At 41.1% G+C, this 18,527-nt stretch overlaps 1 protein-coding gene across 2 annotated transcripts in view; it reads left to right on the plus strand.

Annotated features, from left to right (window-relative positions):
* Window positions 1-18,527, plus strand: part of TMEM132B (transmembrane protein 132B) — a 260,331-nt gene that overhangs the window by 206,005 nt on the left and 35,799 nt on the right. For both annotated transcript variants that reach the window (XM_054173165.1, XM_054173164.1), the window contains exon 5: window positions 12,144-12,287. In XM_054173165.1, coding sequence (XP_054029140.1) covers window positions 12,144-12,287 — 144 coding nt within the window. The remainder of the gene's footprint in view (window positions 1-12,143; window positions 12,288-18,527) is intronic.

The following is an 18,527-nucleotide window of genomic DNA, read 5'->3' on the forward strand; positions in this document are numbered from 1 at the left end:
GAAGCTGCTGTGAGGCACGTCTGCCTGGAGACAGTGCTGTCAGATGGCTGCCGTGTGAAATCCTTCTGCTTAACGTGCTCATGGTTGATTCTCTCTGAGGCTGTTGCTGTTTCTCAGCCTCATCAGTGACGCAGCCCAGCATTACCTGGCCAGGAAACTTGCACATCATCTTCTTTTCCACTCCTGACCTGTGTCATTAAGAAGAAGTAACTTTGTAGTTTTATTCTGCATTGTTCTCCAAAACAGTGTTGGTCAGGTGGCAGAGTTTAATTACAACAATAAACCAACAACAGCTTGCACAATTGCCTTCATTAACAAGGAGGAAGAAAAACAGTGTTCAAATGCTGGGCACTGCTACATTTAAGAGGTTGCAGCCTTTGGGCAGTCAAATGTCAAAGTCATGTAGCAAAAACTAAAAAACAAATAGGAGGATAGGTTAGATGTCCTAGCTGTGGTCCTGTGACTCTAGGTGTTGGGCATTGGTTGACCACTTTGTATCATACTGGCCATGAAAAGAACAAACATTTGTCCTTCAAGACTAACCTGCAGTAAAGCAGGAGAATGTGGTGTGAATTTTTTGATCATATTTTTCCTGCTTTTTCTTGCATGGTGCCTTCTGGCAATAATTTTTGAGCTATTGGAAAGTGATGAAGTTGCATCACAGCAAAGGAGCAAAGATGTATCGGAACACAGGCTTTGTTTCAAGGTCCAATTTATCCATCCCTCTTGCCTAAAAAATAGGACATTTCAGTAGTGAGATATTTTACTTGCCATGTTCTCACTAAGGTGTGTAGACTGTCTTGTTCCCAGACCCAGGTTCAAGTTTTCCAGGTGAATACCCTCGCCTAGCTTTTGTATTCATGTCTCCATGGCATAGATTTAAGCACAAGCATGCTTCGTCTGTGAAATGGCAGTGGCTTTTATGCCTAAAGGGTTGTCCATCAAAAACCTAAGTGAATACTGAGGCTGTGCTGAGACAGTGTGGGAATGGGAGATGTTCCACCTCCGGTCCTCAACTACCTGTGAGGTTACAACACATGCAGAGCTGAAGTTCCTTTGCTACATTGATGTTTGTATTCTTATGAAGTAGGCGTAAAACATTAGTGATGTTTGAATGAGAGAGTTTATAATTAGATTTATGTAAGACCCTCCTTCTTGGAAGAATACTTCAAAAACAAAATGTGGGAAGTACTGGCTCACATCTGTGCCATGTGAGTGCATTTCAACCACCAAGAAGGTGACAAGTCATCAGAGAGGAAGAATGTGATTGAGTACTTCAAGGTGTAATAAAAGAAGGAAAGAGCTGAAATTATAAGGAGAAATGGAAGGTGAGGAGAGCTTGCTGTTTTCTGTGAGGTAATTGTATAGGGATGCTTTCAACTGAAAGCACTTTTGAGCTGGAAGTCTGTGTTACATTTATGAAGGTCTTTAGGTGCAACACTCTTTTCCTTCTTTGTCAATACTTTGCTAAAATGATGTGTCAAAATGTCAGAGAACCTTATCTTTTCCTAAGCTGTGTCTTCTGTAAAAAGCATCTTCCCCTGTATTGGTCTGTCCATTTTGCAGGAGCAAGAGGACCCCATCATCTGCAGAGCAAGAAGGAATATGGCATTAGACCTGACCTTCTCCCCACCTTACAACAGTAAACAATTTGAAATTGGTACTGTAAAAGAAGAAGTAATGTATTATCATTTGGAAACCTGCCGATTTTTAGAGGAAAAGTAAAGAATTGAATAGTTAACACAGCCAATTTTAAGGAAGATACATTTCCTTAATGGAGGTGAATAGCAAATACTCATTCCATTTGAACAGTCCAGGTGTGGTAATCTAATTTCTCTTTGACTCAGGCTGTGTAATTTTGTATCTCACATTAAGTAAAATAGCAGCAAATGGGAGATGTTTTCCTCCACCAAGAGAGTTCTTGGAGATGAGTTCTTCAATGTGAATTGGGTAATTCTCTTCTTCCTCTCTTGCTGTACCTAGTTTTTCTTTCTGGAAGATTAGTATGTATCTCATTACTCATGGTATGACAGGTTGTAAAGAAACAGATCTTAAAGTTTGAATTTGAATAGTCTTTAAATGACTTCTAAAGGTTAATTATGAAGATAACACTCTGGAAGCAAAGAGGGAAGTCTTTTTTCATTTTCCTTAAGTCCTTCATTGTCTTGTGCTGAGACGGAAAACCAAGTCAGCCACTACTTCATATAGTTTACAAAGAGTTTTAAATGCAAAGTTTTAAACTTGTCCTTACTCCTCAGCTCCAAACTCAGTCCAAGGAACCGTTGTTAAAATTCTTTATCAAAGAAGTATGCTCTTGATAGATCCTTGCTTTCATACAGAATGCTTTTATAGAAAGCCAATAATACTGTCACTTTCCATTTCTATTCCTGAGAAACACAAATGTCACCCCCACCACCTCCTTGTCTGTGATCACTTTCCCTCAGTTCAAACCACCTGTGAGATGACATTGGAAGCCCTCTCAGAGTGCAATAGTTTCATTTGAAGAGGTATTCTGCCATTTTTTCTCGTGCGATCAGCTGTCTGTAACGTTAGAGTATATATTAATATACCATTATCTTTTTCCTCTTAAGAAAGGTGACAAAGTAATACCATATTTCTTTTCCTTCCTTCCATACATCAGTCTGTCACTTGTTGCTTGATTTCTAGCCCTCTGTATTTCTTTCCAGCCACTGCTGAATTTCAGTTAGCCAACTGATAAATGAACTTCTCAATTCGTTGCATACTCAGCATTTGCTTGTTGTGCAAAGAGGAAAGATGTGAGAATCGGTATTTAAACTGCACAGAACCAAGAGCCAGAAGACAAGAAGTCTGAGTGTAACCCCTCAGAAAAAGGATGGACTTAGGACATTGGGAATATGAATTCAGTTTCTTGATCTGTCACTGGCCTGGTGGGATTTCTTCTACCTCAGTTATTTTAGCTGTGTAATGAACATAACTGTCCTGTTGTCCTTGGCAGAGCTGAGAGCTAGTGCTGGAGTACTGTGGAGAGACAAGATGCTATAAGGACTAATTTAAATAAATCATTCAATATGTAATTTTGAGAAGAGATGAAAAAGAGACAGGGGAAATGATGAAAAATTAAATAGCTTGATCCTGATTCCACATTTGTGTAACTTCATGGTCTTTATTAGAATTGCTCCTTCTTGCACCAGTCTAACTGAGAGCAGAATCTAGACAGTCTATTTTTTTTTTACTCAAAGGCTCTTAAAACATTCTTTAGTTTGAGGGACTATGTCTCCTAAAAGCCAACGGTCTCTGGAAAAAAACTGATGTTCTGAAAGCAGTGGCTCAGCTTTTGAAACACAGATGATATTGTCCTAGTCTGCAGGAAATAAATACACTGCACAAGAGTTCACCAAGAAATTCAATCATGACAACAAAAAGGAGATTTTAGTCTGAACCTTATAAAAGTTGAACAGAAAAAGGGAGAAATAAGGGGAGCCATAGAGGCATGCCAGCAAGGCAGCACTTCTGAACAGGTACAAGGTGAACAGACTGAAAAGTTAAAATCAAGAGCAAAATTCAAACCAAGAAGTAGAGCAAAAAAGAAAAGAAACCTTCAGTAGTACTTAGATCAGCCAGAAAACTCAAAAGCTCACATCAAATAAATCAGTATTCTTATCTGAAAAAAAAAAAAATCACAATTTTTAATTCTAGGGTTTTCAAAAGAAAATTTCCTCCAAGTTGTCTCTGTTATGCTTTTTGATTTTTGGCAAGGAACTTGTTTGTTTGTTTTTTCTTCTGGTCATAAAAGTTTCCGAGTTGTTCTAAACATAGGCAGGAGACATCTTCCATAGTGTTTGTGTAAGTAGAAGCTAAATGCTGAAGACTCGAAAGGCAACACTTCACTCAAGCCAATCCATGACACAGTATAAGGATGGGCAATGTACAGTGGATGGATGCTACCAAAAATAAACCACCAGGAAGCTCTGAGTGTGTAAGGAGAGCAAAGACTGGCCCCAGATATGATCTGCTTTTTATTGTCACTGCAGAAGGCAGCTTTATGAAGTGATGTGTACACTTTACATTGGACAGCAATTGAATGCAAGCCCATGAAGTTGCTTAAATAGGTAAAATAAGTAAGTACAGCAGTTCTGGGCCTGACAGATAAGACAGACCATCTTCAAGAAAAAAAGAAATAATACTTCTGTGGGTAAGGAGTGGGTCTTTCCTGACAGATCCATGTCTTTTGGAAAATGATATCCTTCTTTTGCAGAATAATGAGCATGAGCATCAAGTAGATCTCTCTGTTCCATTATAAACTCCATAATGTGCCTCTTCAGTATAGTTAATAAGTATATGCAGCTAGCTCTGTCCAGAAACTGCAGTTCTTTGTTGAATTTACTTGGTACATTATGAGCTCTGGAATTACACCAGTGTTTGGACTGTGCTGAGGGAGAAGATATGAAATCCAGTTTTGAACTCCCTCTCTACTGAATGCTGGACAACTTCATTGTATCAGGGAGTTTCAGAGGACTTTGCACAATGTCACAGTCACTTTGTCTTGTATCTTTTTCTGCTCATAAATAGGTGTTAAGCTTTACTTGTTCTGTGAATAGCTTAATGAGGCAAGTCACTGTGTCCAAAAGCAGAAAGAGAACCCACACTTAGCCGTGAGAGGCTGCTCCTGCAGGATGTTGTGAAGTCGTGTAGACATGCTTTAATTAATTTGTGCATTCTTCTATAGCATTAAACAGCTGTTATTACAGAAGGACATGGATTTCTGCCCAGGTAGCACTCATGGTAGAAGAGGAGCACACAGATTGAGGCAGTAAACTCATGTGATACACAACCTTATGTTTCAGTGTCTGTGGTTTTGCACTTGTGAAACTGGAGCCTTTTCAAGCCAGCGAGTTGCCAGCTCTCCTGTTGCACTGGTGGCTTAGAATTTCCTCCAGAAAGCCCCCCTTCCAGCCTGCTCTGAAAGAAATAATGATAACTAGGAAAGGAATTAGAGATGAGTCTGAAAGAAATTCTTCAGAACAGCCATCTACAACATTGTTAAATATTATTAAGCCTGTGGGACAAGGATGCAGAGCCAGACAATTATATCTTTGACTACTGTTGGTACTCAGATGAATCCAATGTTAGCCTGGACATTAGGAAACATTTTTACATGGAAAGAGTGGTCAGGCATTGGAATGGGCTGCCCAGGGAGGGGGTTGAGTGACCAACCCTGGATGTGTTTAAAGGTTGTTTGGATGTGGTGCTTGGGGATATGGTTTAGGGGTGAACCTTGTAGAGTAGGGTTATTGGTTGGACTTGGTGATCCTGAGGGTCTTTTCCAACCTGAATGGTTCTGCGATTCTGTGGTCCGTAAAACAGACAAAGCATGGCCTCCTGAGATTTGCCTGTGGAAAAGCAATACCTTTGAGCAGTGTTCATATTCTTATTTCTTTGCCATTTGAAAAGAATCATTAGTGTATCAGTTTCTACTGAGGCTTAGGTCATTGTTCTTGAGTTGACAGCTCTACCCAGTTGGTATGCTCTTGAATTCAGGGGGTTATTGTTTGATGTCAGTTGGAGGTGACCCACAATTTTGTTGAGTCAGAAACCGATTGTGTCTTTCTGGAATAAAAGGTGGTGGTGGTGGTAAATCTATAAATGAACTCTGAAATTCTCAATATGCTTAAAAATGGTTTCCTTGCTCTTCAGAAGAATTGTGACAAGAGTTTCAAATGAGTGCTCAGGTACTACACAGATCTCTAAATACAATGCAATCCAGTGTGAATGAATGTCAGGTTACCATACTTTTAGGCTATCCTTAGGTTCTGTATTTCTTCATCCTGAAAGGTCCTGAAACAGAAGCTGGGAGCCCTTGGTGTCTGTTCTATGTGCAGTCAGCTAAAATCAGATGGGTGATAGTTGCTCTTCAGCTGTAAGAATTTCCTTTCTGCCTCAGGTATGCCACTTCAGAGCAATGGTGTCATGATATTTAACACAGCAGGTTTGGAGTATAAACTCTACAGGGACATAATGGGCTGATGTGAAATAGCATGAGCCCAGATTCAGGAAAGGCCTTTTGCTCATGCAGAAGGCACTGGTACTTAGCTGAGGCAGTGGAGACTGCCTGACAGGTTGCAATTACTTCTGCCAAGTGCACAAGGCTGCATTCTGAACCCTTGCTTAATGGGGGCAGATCTGTTCTGAGTTATAAAAAAATAAAATAAAACTGCCTCAGGTCATAGATATGACAGTATCTGTGCTTCTAATCAGGTTTCACCTTCAGCAGCGGGTTTTGCTTTTTCATCCTACATAAACCTCAAAATGAACTGAATTTCCTTCATAAAAAGCCCCACAGAAATGGAATAAATCTCAGCCTTAGTTTCCGTGAACTCCCAGACAGAATTACCACTCCAGCTGATCACGCATGCCAGGTACACTCTGCCATGATAACAGCTTCCTTCAGTATATCTGTGGCAAATAGACAAGTAATGAAACAAGATCCCACTTTGGAGTCTCTGTATCATGCTTTTTTGTGCTCTAGCAAATTGTTTTTGCAGCACACACTAATACACATCTAGAATAATATTCAATTAGGCTAATGGTTGCTGCTTACATCGTTCTGTGGGAACTGGTGATTAAGAACCTCCCTGTACAGTTCAGTCTCCAGTAATTAATTTCTCCTGCAGAATATATGCACCTGTCTGTTCCTCCTTTGGGATCTCAATACAAAGTAAACCTATTATGCTGGTGAGCAAAGGGGTTAAAGAATGACCTTTAACTTTGACACAGTATCCTGCAGTATTTGTGATTTGCCATCTGTCATAACTGATCACTCCTATAATGATATGGTGGCTAGGAAGCTGGAATGAGGAAACAGCCAGAGGAAGGTTGGATCACAGGGTCACAGGATGTTAGGGGTTGGAAGGGACCTCTGGAGATCATCAAGTCCAACTTCCAAGGAGGGGAGCAGGAGTGACTGTCTAGCAGCAGGTGCGCTTGTCAGGGCAGGAGGACTCCCGTGTGGCTATACTTCAGACCTCACTCTGTCACCTGAAAACTTGGGAGCTGATTCCACAAGTGGCTCCATCAAAATAATGTTTGCAGAATAAGGAATTAGCTGTTGTTCAGCCCTTCATTAGGACTTGTAATGTAATTCCTTGCATACTCACAGCGTCTGTAGTCCTGAAGCAAGTCCTGGGCAGGCAGGGTTGTTGTTCAGCCTACAAATAGAAAGCAGCACTCTTGCTAGTGCTACTCTGAAGTCTGGCTCCTTGGCATGAAGTAAACTGATTGCATGAATGTAGGGAGGAAACAGGGTCAGAAAACAATGTGAGCTCTTTGCAAAACTGTTCATTTTTCCTAATGATCCACAAACACCTAATCCCAGTTGTTTGTTCTCACTGTTGGGTGACAAAATGGTTTATCTTACCTGATATAATGGTCGAAAATATAAATAGCTTTCTAGCAACCAGGCTTCATTAAAATGTATTGGAAACCTAAAACAGTGCTCAGCTATGAGGGGGGAAAAGTACAGAATTGCTTTGGATTATAATAATTTTAGCAAAGCATCTAATTTATATATTAAGCTTGCTTAATGGACTTATATTGCCTTGCTCTTTGATCTAAGAAAAAGGTGATGAATAATTTATCAAATAAAAAACCCTCCCCTAGCCCAGCCCACACATCACAATCTGCCCTATAATTTACATTTTTTGAAGAAATGCCATTCCCAGGCAGGAGAACAGGTTCCTAAAGATTCCTTCTAGTATTACAAATGTATTTTTGCAAGGTACACTCTGGGGAAAAAAAAATAATAATGAAGGAATGCAATTCTGCAGACAAATGTTTCAGCTCTCTACCTTCTTCACTGAAGACAATAATTTCAACTAAATGCCAAAAGGCATTTAGCTGTAGCATTTGTCAGTGGAATAGGGTTGGCTTTAGGTTTCCCTCCTGATTTACAATTGAGTGTTTATTGGGTTTGCTGTACTGTAGCATGTTGTGTTAACCTCTGAAAAAAACCCACATTCTAACTTGTGCATTAATCACAAGGATGATATCTGTCATGATAAACTGGTTGGCGTGGGGCTTTTGTGCTGTGCCAGACTTCATGGAAAGGATGCTGGCTGCTCCCAGAGGGGCAGGGAAGATGTGTTAGTGAGTTTGGGCTGGGGTCTGAGTAACCTGTGTCCAGCTTCTGAAAGGCTTTCTTATGAGATGTATCCTCTATTATTCCAAGCCTTTCATTTTTCAACCAGAAGAGGAGAGAAATACTTCATCATGTCTGCTCACACTAGCTGGATGAGCTGCCGTAGAGCCACACACCAAAGGAAGACTTGCATCAGTGTGGTGTTGTCTAAAGACTAATTACTGGGAACTTTGTGCCTGGAGTTCCTCAGTTGCTTTGTGTCTACCTATTTCAGTCATCTCTCAGTAATCCTTGCTTCTGGCCACATATGTATGTAACAGCAATGTAGTAATCACAGCTCTATCATGACTCTTGACATGCATTCACATTTCCCCCCGCCCCCATTTGTCCAAAGCAATGAGTTTTCAAACATTTACTATGGCTGTGTGCAGGGTTTATTCATATTTAAATAAAGCCATTATCCTGGCCTTGAGTTTCAGTAGTTTTCTGCTCTTCCTCTTGAGTATTTCTCTCAGTAGTGCCATCTAATCAGCTTTAGGTTTTAATTAAACAGCTGTCATTTGCTTCCTAGTTCTGTTGCGACCTGATGTTGTATTAAATTTTAATTTAGCCTAGGCTGGATAAGAAGTAGATTCCTTCAGACAACAAAGAAAGGCTATTAGCAGGTTACAGTTGTAATTAAGAAGAGCTCTGCTGAAGTGCTAATGCATTCAGGTACAGAAAAGGAGCTGAAGATAAACACGCACATAATTATCATTCAGGGATAAAGCCTGCAATATGAATGTGTAGCTTCCACCCTGGCTGCTTGAACTGAATGTTTTGGTCAAGATGTGACAGCTGAAACCCTTGACAAAAGATGTAAGAAGAGATTTCCAGTTTTTCACCTGGGACCTTGCAGGGTCAGCAGGTAGAGGTTTGTGCTGATTGTTCCCGGGTGTTGCTCCAGATGTTTCACTGATGCTGTGCCATGTGGGAGGACCTGCCTGTGTAAATCAAAATTACTACTCCTCTCTACATTTCAGATGCTGTCAGTAATAACCAGCACAGGTATCTTCAGTTTGGCAACACTTTTCTTCTGCAGTAACTCCTACCACAGAAATAGAAAACAAGCCTAACAGAGTTTAGATGAAATGCTCTTACTTGCTGAAGATGCACTAAAAAAAGAATCTGTTTATAAATCTAATGGGCAGTCAATTAGTTCAGTTCTGCTTTCATATTTCATCCTCAGAGGAAATATATTTTCCCAGTCTATAAATAGCTCTTTACACAGCCTATTATATTTGTGTAACACCTGATCCAGGCATTGGGCATCTGAAATATTGATTTTTATAGCAGAATTGCTTACCAGAGAAGTGTAGGGCTTGGGAAGCAGCACCAGTTAATTAGCATGGTGGGTACCTGTGCACGCTGGGAAGGATGGAAGGTTCAGGACTCTGCTGGTGTCCAGAGTAGGACAACCATATTTCAGAGTGCCCACAAGTAGTGTAACCACCAGGTATCTTGTCTAAGATCTCTTCTCTCATGCTCATCTTCACAGGGAATTTACAAAAGGGAAGCAAATGTCTATAAACTTTGCGTTATCCTTCAGAGCATCAAAGTCTGACTTCAGCCTGGTAGCTAAGCAGCACTCAAGAGTTAAAAGGAGGCTAGAGGTTTTGTTTATCCTTTGTCACACATGAGGGTCAACACAAGGGTGATACAAAGAGCAGTGCTAAAAACTAAGGGAGAATTTAGTTCAGGCCTGTTGTGAGCCTGGTTCCAAGTCCACCGGAGTCAAAAGAATCCTTTTGTCTGTGACTCAGTAGGGCTTTGGATCAGACTAATTGTGTACAAGCGCTGCCTGCCTCTGACATGTAGGAATGACACAGCTATGCTGAGAGCATTTGGAAGTAGAATTAGTCACTTGTTCCTTGTGACCTTGGCAAAAGTACTGTTGCCCCTGATGCACTCTCTGTGATGACTCTGTGATGAAGAATGTCTTAGAAACAGCATACTTACAAACTGCTTCTTGGGAGCCCTTTGACACAGGACCACCATGTCTTCATCAAGTATCTAGCACATGTTTATTCTGCAAAGAGGGCTCAGGATTTCTGGGATATTTGCTGTTGGTTTGATGCAATATAGCGACCTCTTCTCTGGACATGTGGATGAAGCACTCTCAGGTTCCTTTTGTCTGTCTTATACAACCTCTTTTCACCTGAGGTGGCTCTAAATTTTTTCATCCACAGGCATTGCATTTTCTTCTCAGTTTTGTTCAAACCCCAGGCTTTGTCAAGGCTTTACACTTGTTCTTTCACACTTTCACTTTTGTCACATACTTCTCCTTTTCCTAGTGTCCTCCTCTCTTGGATGGCAGCTGGTTATATATGAGCCCATTCAGCATAAACAAAAACTAGACAGTTATTTACTGAGTAAAACGTCTGGTTTGTGCCTCACAGAGAGCAGAACAAAGACAGTATATTTATTTCATGAGGTATTATTCATCTCTAGCATCTCTATTCAGGACAACACTTAAAAGCTTAAATCACATTGAAGACTAAGTGTCAAGTTAAGCACGTACTTTTAGTGCTGTTCTGAACAGAAATGGACTTAAGTAGCTGCTGAAATGCTTTTCTGGAACATGACTGCCCATAAAACTCTAGTAGACTACATTAGTTAGCTGGCACTAGTGTTATTAGTCCTTCAACTCATTTCATTCAGCGCGCTTTTTGTAGAAGTTTCCGAATATTGATTAATAATACATCTTAGTTGCAAGTATTTATTGGTCTTCTCCAGCTGTCCTTAGCTTGTGGTCAATGCCCATTATTTTCTATCAATCTAGCTAGCAGACAGAAGCAAATGATAGTGAATATATCTTCCTATGCAAGCTGCCATCAAATTTTTCACTGAAATCCATTTCGTCTTCCACCAATTCTAATAATGGAATTTGAAGTTAGATTAGTTTGAAGCAACTTTTTTTCTTTTTATTTTCTTTTTCTTTTCTTTTTCTTCTCCCCCCTCCCCCCCCCCCCCCAACAGGCAAGCAATTAGTTTTATGGAAGGTGAAAAATGAAAAGCGGATTGATTCCAGGCAGTGCTTCCTATTGCAGGTTTTTGAGAAGGCTGAGCTGAGGCTTTGTGAAAAACGCAGATTGCTCCTGGCCCTGGCTGTGTGACAAGGTTTGGGCCTCCAGTAAGCACTGCTGAAGTGGAGACAAGCTGCTCTGTAGGCCTTTGGAGACTGTTCCCCTCCAGCCTGCACACCCCTGCGTACCTGCTTACGCAAGGCAGGGACCTCTGTAGCAATCTGTAGTACTCATTTGGAGTAATTAATCAAACTGCAGCCACACTGAGACACAGAGGAAGGCTGTGCTAATGGAGTCATTAGAGTCCCAGCACTATGAATTCATCAGGATTAGAGATGAATGTGGTAAAACATCTCTAGGTGGGATTTTGATAGAGAAAGATAAAAAGAAATGTCTCTGGATTTCATTGCTTTGTTTGTTGTGCCCTACCTCGTGCATAGTTCTTCTCATCATGTATTTATGTCCCAAAAGGGGAAAATGGTCAACTCACAACACTGTTAGCTGGAACAGTAAGGAAGAAATGTTGTTATTGTAATGCTTGATAATCACCTCCTAAATCACTGGCATGGTTGGGGCCAAGGAGTGAGAAGAGTCACTGACACCCTTTGGAGACCATACTGAATGGCACCATGGTTCTGCCAAGCTCAGGCTGTGCCTTCCTGCAGAATTGCATTACAGATTTCATTGCCACAGCATCCAAACCTGTAAATGGGCTCAAAAAGACTAAATCCATGTTCGTCAGAACTAGAAATTGATGGCCCAGATGCAACTTTTGGCTTAACAAAATTGTTAAACCCCCAGCTGCAGGGAGGTTGAAGGGTCCGTGCAAGGAAGGGTCACTCCTTTGCTCCTGCCCCTGTGAGAAGCTGAGCTTTGGTTCATCAGCCTGACTCTTCTGGTACTCCCATTGTTTTATGCTTCTCTAACACCCATCCTTTGCTTGTGTGTGTGTGTGCATATAGGACACAGAAGTCCTCAACACAGCCATTCTGACGGGCAAGACGGTGTCTGTTCCAGTCAAGGTTGTTGCTGTGCAGGAGGATGGGTCTGTGGTTGACGTTTCAGACTCCACCGAGTGCAGATCAGCTGATGAAGACGTCATAAAGGTAAGGAACCCACAGGAGTTAGAGAACAGAATTTTCAAGCTTTACTCCTCCCAACACCACTGTACTGGGGCCTAGCCCACCTTTGGGATTTGATGTTAACCAGTTGTTTTACAGTCATGGCTATTTCTGCTATGGTGGATCATTTCCACTCTGTGATGAGGCAAGTGCTCTCCAGAGGCTGTGCAGGGTTAGCAGGTTTCCACAGTCTGATGCTGGTGTGTTCCTTAAAGGAGAGAAGACCAGGGGTGCTGAAAGAGCAGTCCCAGTCTTTCTTCACTGGCCAGCCAGTGCTGACAAGAAAGAATGTGTTGGCTGGTACATCCCCCTGGGGAAAAGCTAACTCCCCACACAGGGATCTTTGTTCTTGTGCGGCTTTTCTGCATCCATTATTTAGTAGCAATAATGCAATATATTGTAGCAGTGTACAGCAAGGATTCTTGCATGCTTCTGGCCACGTCACCTGCTTTCTAGGGAGGATTTTCTTATAAATAAAGCTACTGAACCATACCAGGAACTGCAGGAGCATAGCAGAAAATAGTAAATAAGAACCACATTGTGAATATTCTTAAAACAAGAAGCTGAGCATTTAAAAACAATGATATGTGGGGGTGTTTGTTGTTTGTATTTTTTGTTTTGCCTTTGCTTCTCTGTTTTGTTTTCCTTGTTCTCCCTCCCTGACACTGAGATGGAAATAGTGTTAGCATGACTTTATCAAGACATTGACTGCATGACTTTTGACAGCACCACACAGCTTTTAGCTCTTTCATTATTTTAGGCATAAAAGAGAGAGCTTTGAATATTTTTAATAGCTTGGGTTCTTTTGTTTTGGTCTTATTATGTGTTTGGGAGTGTGTTTTTCTTGTTTTAAATGAACTTGAAAATGGATTGTAATGAGTTCTCTATAGGGATTAAATTAGTACCTGTGGATGTTAGGGAGATGTTGCATTTCAAAATGATGCCTCTCTGAAGTCCATGTAGTACAATCAGCAGTTGTCCATGTGGATACCCTGTCAAACCTGGGCCTAGAGTTGTTCAGGTGCCCAAATTTAAAAGGTCTGCTAAACCTGGGAGCTAAATAAAGATCAACATGACCTCTGTGAGCAGAGACAAGATTTCCAGTTGCAGATTTATATACTTCAAGAAAGCAAAGCTTTTGCCCTTTGACCATCCTCCTTTTTTTTGCTTTTTCAAAAGAGGTTGTATATCTAGGTGGAATTAGATCTGCTCCAAAGCACTTTGAAACTGATGAGTATCCTCCCATTCCTTTCAGTCGTCTTGGATAGAGCAGTCAAAACCACAGGCCCAAAATTCTGCACAGGTTTGAGAAGACTTGCACTGTAATTCTTTTGTTTGGATTGTTTTGGATAGTGACTAAGTTGGTATAAATCAGGCCTTCATTTGACTGCTCTGTGCAGTTATTTGAATATCAAACACTGACAGAAGACAATGCCTCTGGGACTCTTTCCCAGACCTGATACATGACTCTCTAATACACTGACTTAAGAAAAACAAGAGGTCTGCCTGTGGTTTTCACTGAGTCCATCCTTCCCCATCCTGGTGTTACAAATTGGAGCAATGTTATTTGGGTGAAAACTGCAGCATCATTGTAATGGATTTCAGTCACAAATTATTGAGAGGTGCTCTCAGCCTGAATGCTGCTCAGGCATAATTTTGCAACTGGAAAATGTATATATTGGTTGTGAGATTGAATCCATAATGATTAATTAGCCAAGATAAAATTTAGTACAGGGTTTATGTGCCCATATTTTTTCCAGAAAAATGCATATTCCCTTTACAAGCCTCTTTGGTCAAGTCAGTGATTGACTTCTCTTCCAGATTTGTGTTGCCTTTTCCATGTAGGCTGTACTGCTAAACCCTCTAATAAGAGTTGTCAGGCATTTTGAATGTAACCGCTTAATCTTAACCTCCTTTTCACTCTTAATTCTGCCTTTATTGTTTTGTTGTAATTGAAGAGATTGGTTAGGGGGCTTGAGCACCTCCCCTATGAAGAGAGACTGAGAGACCTGGGGCTGTTTAATCTTGAGAAGACTGAGGTGGCATTTCATCATTGTGTATTAATATCTGAGGGGTGGATGTCAAGTGGAGGGAGCCAATCTCTTTTTGGTGGTGTGCAATAATAAGACAAGAAACAACAGGTTCAAGCTTGAACATAGAAGATTTCACTGCAACATGAGGAGAAACGTCTTTACAGTGAGGTTGATGGGGCACTGGAACAGGCTGCCCAGGGAGGTTGTGGAGTCTCCTTCTCTGGAGACTTTCAAACGCTATCTGCATGCATTCTTGTGTGGACTACCCTAAGTGGTTCTGCTTTGGTAGGGGTGTTGGACCTGATGATCTCTGAGGTCCCTTCCAACCTCTAATGTACTGTGATACTGTGAAGAGATGTTCATATTCTTTTGGGCAGAACAGAGAGTGTTGCATTCTTAACCTTTAATTTCTGTTTAATAGCTAATGATTTAATGGACAATTAATGAGATAATTCTTTGATCACAGCTCTAACACCATTGTTTTCAATTCAGACACAAGGAATTGAAGAATGTTTAAACACAAACCAGACTTTGGCCCAGGCTATTACACATTTATACAAAAATATGCATCTCTGGGCAGCTACCCTAGAGAGCAAGTTGATATAAACACTGCTCCGAGATGGGCAAACAGATGATGTACAAGTGATTTATGTGCAGGCAAGAGATGTGAATGGTTCCAGTTCTAAGCCATATATCCCCTCAGCCTAACAGTTTAATAGCTTCCCAGCAAGAGAATACTTCAGTCCACATATTTCAAAGCCTACCTAATTAGTGGTAAATATAATGAAACACAACTAGCACTTTTTGACCTTGCAGTTTCTGAGTTCAACATGACTTGATCCTTACAGGCATCTTACAGGTAAACTAGCTCAGGTAAACTTTCTCAGTTCAACTACAGTCCCTGCTCCCTACAGTTGGGCAAAGGTCATAACCCTGACCAACCATTTTAAGTTGAAATATTTTGATGGAAGCATTACTGTAAGGGAAACTCAGTGAAACTCTTAGGCTTATTCCATCACTGAAAAGGAACTTCGCATGCTGTTGGCAGTTGAGGGAAAAGATTGGCTTCATGATTAAGGCACTGAAATGCTTCTCAGCATTAATTTCCATATCTCATGCTGATTTCCTGTGTGAGTGTGGATAAATCACTCATTCCCCTTGGAATCTTGCTTCCTTACCTGCAAACAAGGGGGAGAAATGTGTCTTTTTCCTAGCCTCCATCCCTCTTCTGTAGTTTCTGAAGCTACTGTTGACTCTGAATGGAAAAAGTCTTTATCTCCTCTGGAGTCTCATTAATTCCAGCGGTCTCCTGCCATGGACTCACATGAAGGACTTCTCTCCCAGTGTTCCACTTTTCCTGCAAACCACAGCTAAATAGAGTTGTGAAGCTGAAGAGAAAGAAGCAGCAGAAACTTGATAGAATTTATACATAGATTATTCAGCCACTCTGGTGATGGGCACTACACTGAAAGATAAAGGAGCTGTAGGAATGGTGGGGATGAACCTTTCTATATGTGTGCTTAACCATGGGGCCTCAGGCTTCACAAGTGGGGGAAAAAAAGCCTGGAAGAAAAAAGACTAAAGCAGTTGTACCATAGCAAGGACCTCCTTTGCTCATCTATCCTGCCAGGAAGTAGATGGACTGCCAAAGTTTTGTTGGCCTGTTACAGTGGACTTCACTTTCTGCCCACTGACCTTCAAGTTAAAGGGAAATAGAGAGCTGGGCCAACATCAGCAGTGAAGGGAAGTCCTTGAGATGGTTTATTACAGAGGGAAGTCTAACCTGAGGGGCTTTGGCACAATCTTTACAGCTGCTTAGAAGCTCTAAACAAGGTCCATGCACTCCTTTTTCCTCCCTGTCGAAGTGCCTTTAAAGCTTGAACTTGAAGAAAAATTCTGTAAAGGTTGTAGTTGCATGGTAGTCAAACATCACCCACAAAGTAGCACCAAGTGAGGAAATGATTCTAAGGACAGCTTCCTTAGTCCAGTTGTTTACCTGGGTAGAGTGCCCAATTAGTTCATTCTTAGATTAGTCATGTTTTTATGTCCTTTGCAGGTTACACAGGAATTGACTGATGGTTCAAATTAATCTGTGCAGTAATTCACATGGCTTGCATGGAGTTACACCATGGACTAATTTAACCTTGGCTTTTTCTTTTTTTTTCCCTCCCCAACAGAAAGGGCCCTCAATTGAACAGTAGGGAGTTAGACAGCCTCATCCTGCCCATTTCTGCCCACATGTAAAGTGGAAGAGAAAGAGGCTCAGTGTGCCCAGGTAGAGGCATACATTAAGAACAATGGTGCTTCAATAATATACCATGAACTCCATCTGAGTGAGAACGCACTTTTCCTCTTGGCTTGCTAGAGGAAAGCACTTCAATGAATTATTTTTCACCTTTTTGTAATTTCTTGTCTAATTATAATGAAAGGAAAATTCAAACCATTCCTACCCCCTACTTTTCTAACACAAACCTTATCTTGAACTCTCCATAATTAATGTTAAAACAATAGAAGACCTAATTTTCCTAGCAGAAGCTAGGTGGGCTTTGTCTAATGTGCAGTAAAAATAGTGTAAAGGCAGGAAGGGTAAGAGCTGAAATAGATTGAATCTGAGGAAGGTTCTCTCCTCTTCCAGGCAGAAAGCAGATGAGTGACTGAGGACTTTATTCAATAATGCTGGGTGTGGTGATCTCTAATACCAGGACAGTAACTGCTACAGGGAACCACTGGGATAGAAAACCAACTAGGGAGAGGGAAGGATACTGCAGTTCTCCAGTTTAGATGGTACTGATTTTTTGAGAATGATTTCTGATGTAGGGGCTTGCAGCACATTCTTAGGACTGTTTAAAGAGAGAAGTGCCTGCCTGGAGTTGTTAAATGCAACTGTTTATGCAGGAGCTCTGAAAACAGTGCCAGAGCTTGTAATTTGCAAGTTCTGCAGCTGCTTCACTATTAAAGTAGGTGATCAAAAATGTAATGTCCTTAAAGTGGAGCTAATCTTATTTCCCTCTCTATATTTTTGAGCATCTATCACTGCATTACCTAAAAGCTTTCTTTTGTGGTCACTGGGGCAGAAATCTGTGCAGTCCAGGAGTCCACACTCTTTTTGGAAGCAGTGAAAATACTCTCTTCTTGTTGACATGATGGATTTACTTTGGTACCAGTTGGCTTATTACACAATTCATTTTGAACTAGATCTTATTTTTCAAGTGGTGTTTTTCCTCAGTATTGCTGAAAGTTTGAAGATTGACAGCTCTGGAGGCTTAACCACTCTGTCTTGCCCCAGAACAGAGAACAGGTTGGGGCCGTGGGCAGGCAGCTGATCAACCAGAAAGCTTTTGAAGTGTGAATGTTTAATTCGGTGAGTCCATCTCCCTACCCATGCTGTCTTTATAATCCCACCTGATTAGTGCCAGTGAATCAGGATCATCAGCTCCATGAAATCAGCTCTTAACAACCTGAAGTCACTGTCAGCTTCATCTCCATCCATGTCTGGGAGCTGGGAGGTAAGGACTCTGCAGTCCATTACAAAGGCCCTGAAATAATGACACCCCTGATGCCTGCCAGAAGCAAGAGGTTTACATCACTGAAACATTTCTCAGCTGAGCAGAAGGATAACTTAGAAGGTGAGGCTCCTGCTTGGGATGAAGGAGTTCTGGCTTACCTCTCAGCTTTACCCCAGATACTCTAGACCTCCTTTGTTAAGCTACTGATCTCTGTCTCAGTGGCACCATGGTGATGATTAAGGATGCTCCTAGCACAATAGGCTTTATTGACAAAAAAACTGATGAAGACTGTGCTTCTTGTCCTTTGTATCTGTAGTCAAGTATGTCTAAGTTAGAGCAACGATTAAATATTTTGAGCTGCTTGCAATCCATCAAACTAACAAATTAGAGCTTCTTGTGACTTCTGGTTATTTTGACCAGTCCCCCCACCTTCTTTGCCCTCCCTACAAAGTTCATCTTTATGAACCATTAGAGATAAGCAGGAGAGTACAGCTGATCTCTCTACACTGTGTAAACTGTTGAATTAAGGATTTTGCTTTTCATTGAAATATTAGAGGCTCTGATGTTCAGCTCACCAGACTCTGCTAACTAGTTTTCAAGCTGGACAAAGTATGGTCAGTAAAGAGTAAGGCAACCACATATGGCACATTAAAGACTTGTCTTAAACCCCCCCCCTCTTGTTCCAC

Source organism: Dryobates pubescens, chromosome 25 (assembly GCF_014839835.1).
Source record: "Dryobates pubescens isolate bDryPub1 chromosome 25, bDryPub1.pri, whole genome shotgun sequence".
NCBI lineage: Eukaryota > Metazoa > Chordata > Aves > Piciformes > Picidae > Dryobates > Dryobates pubescens.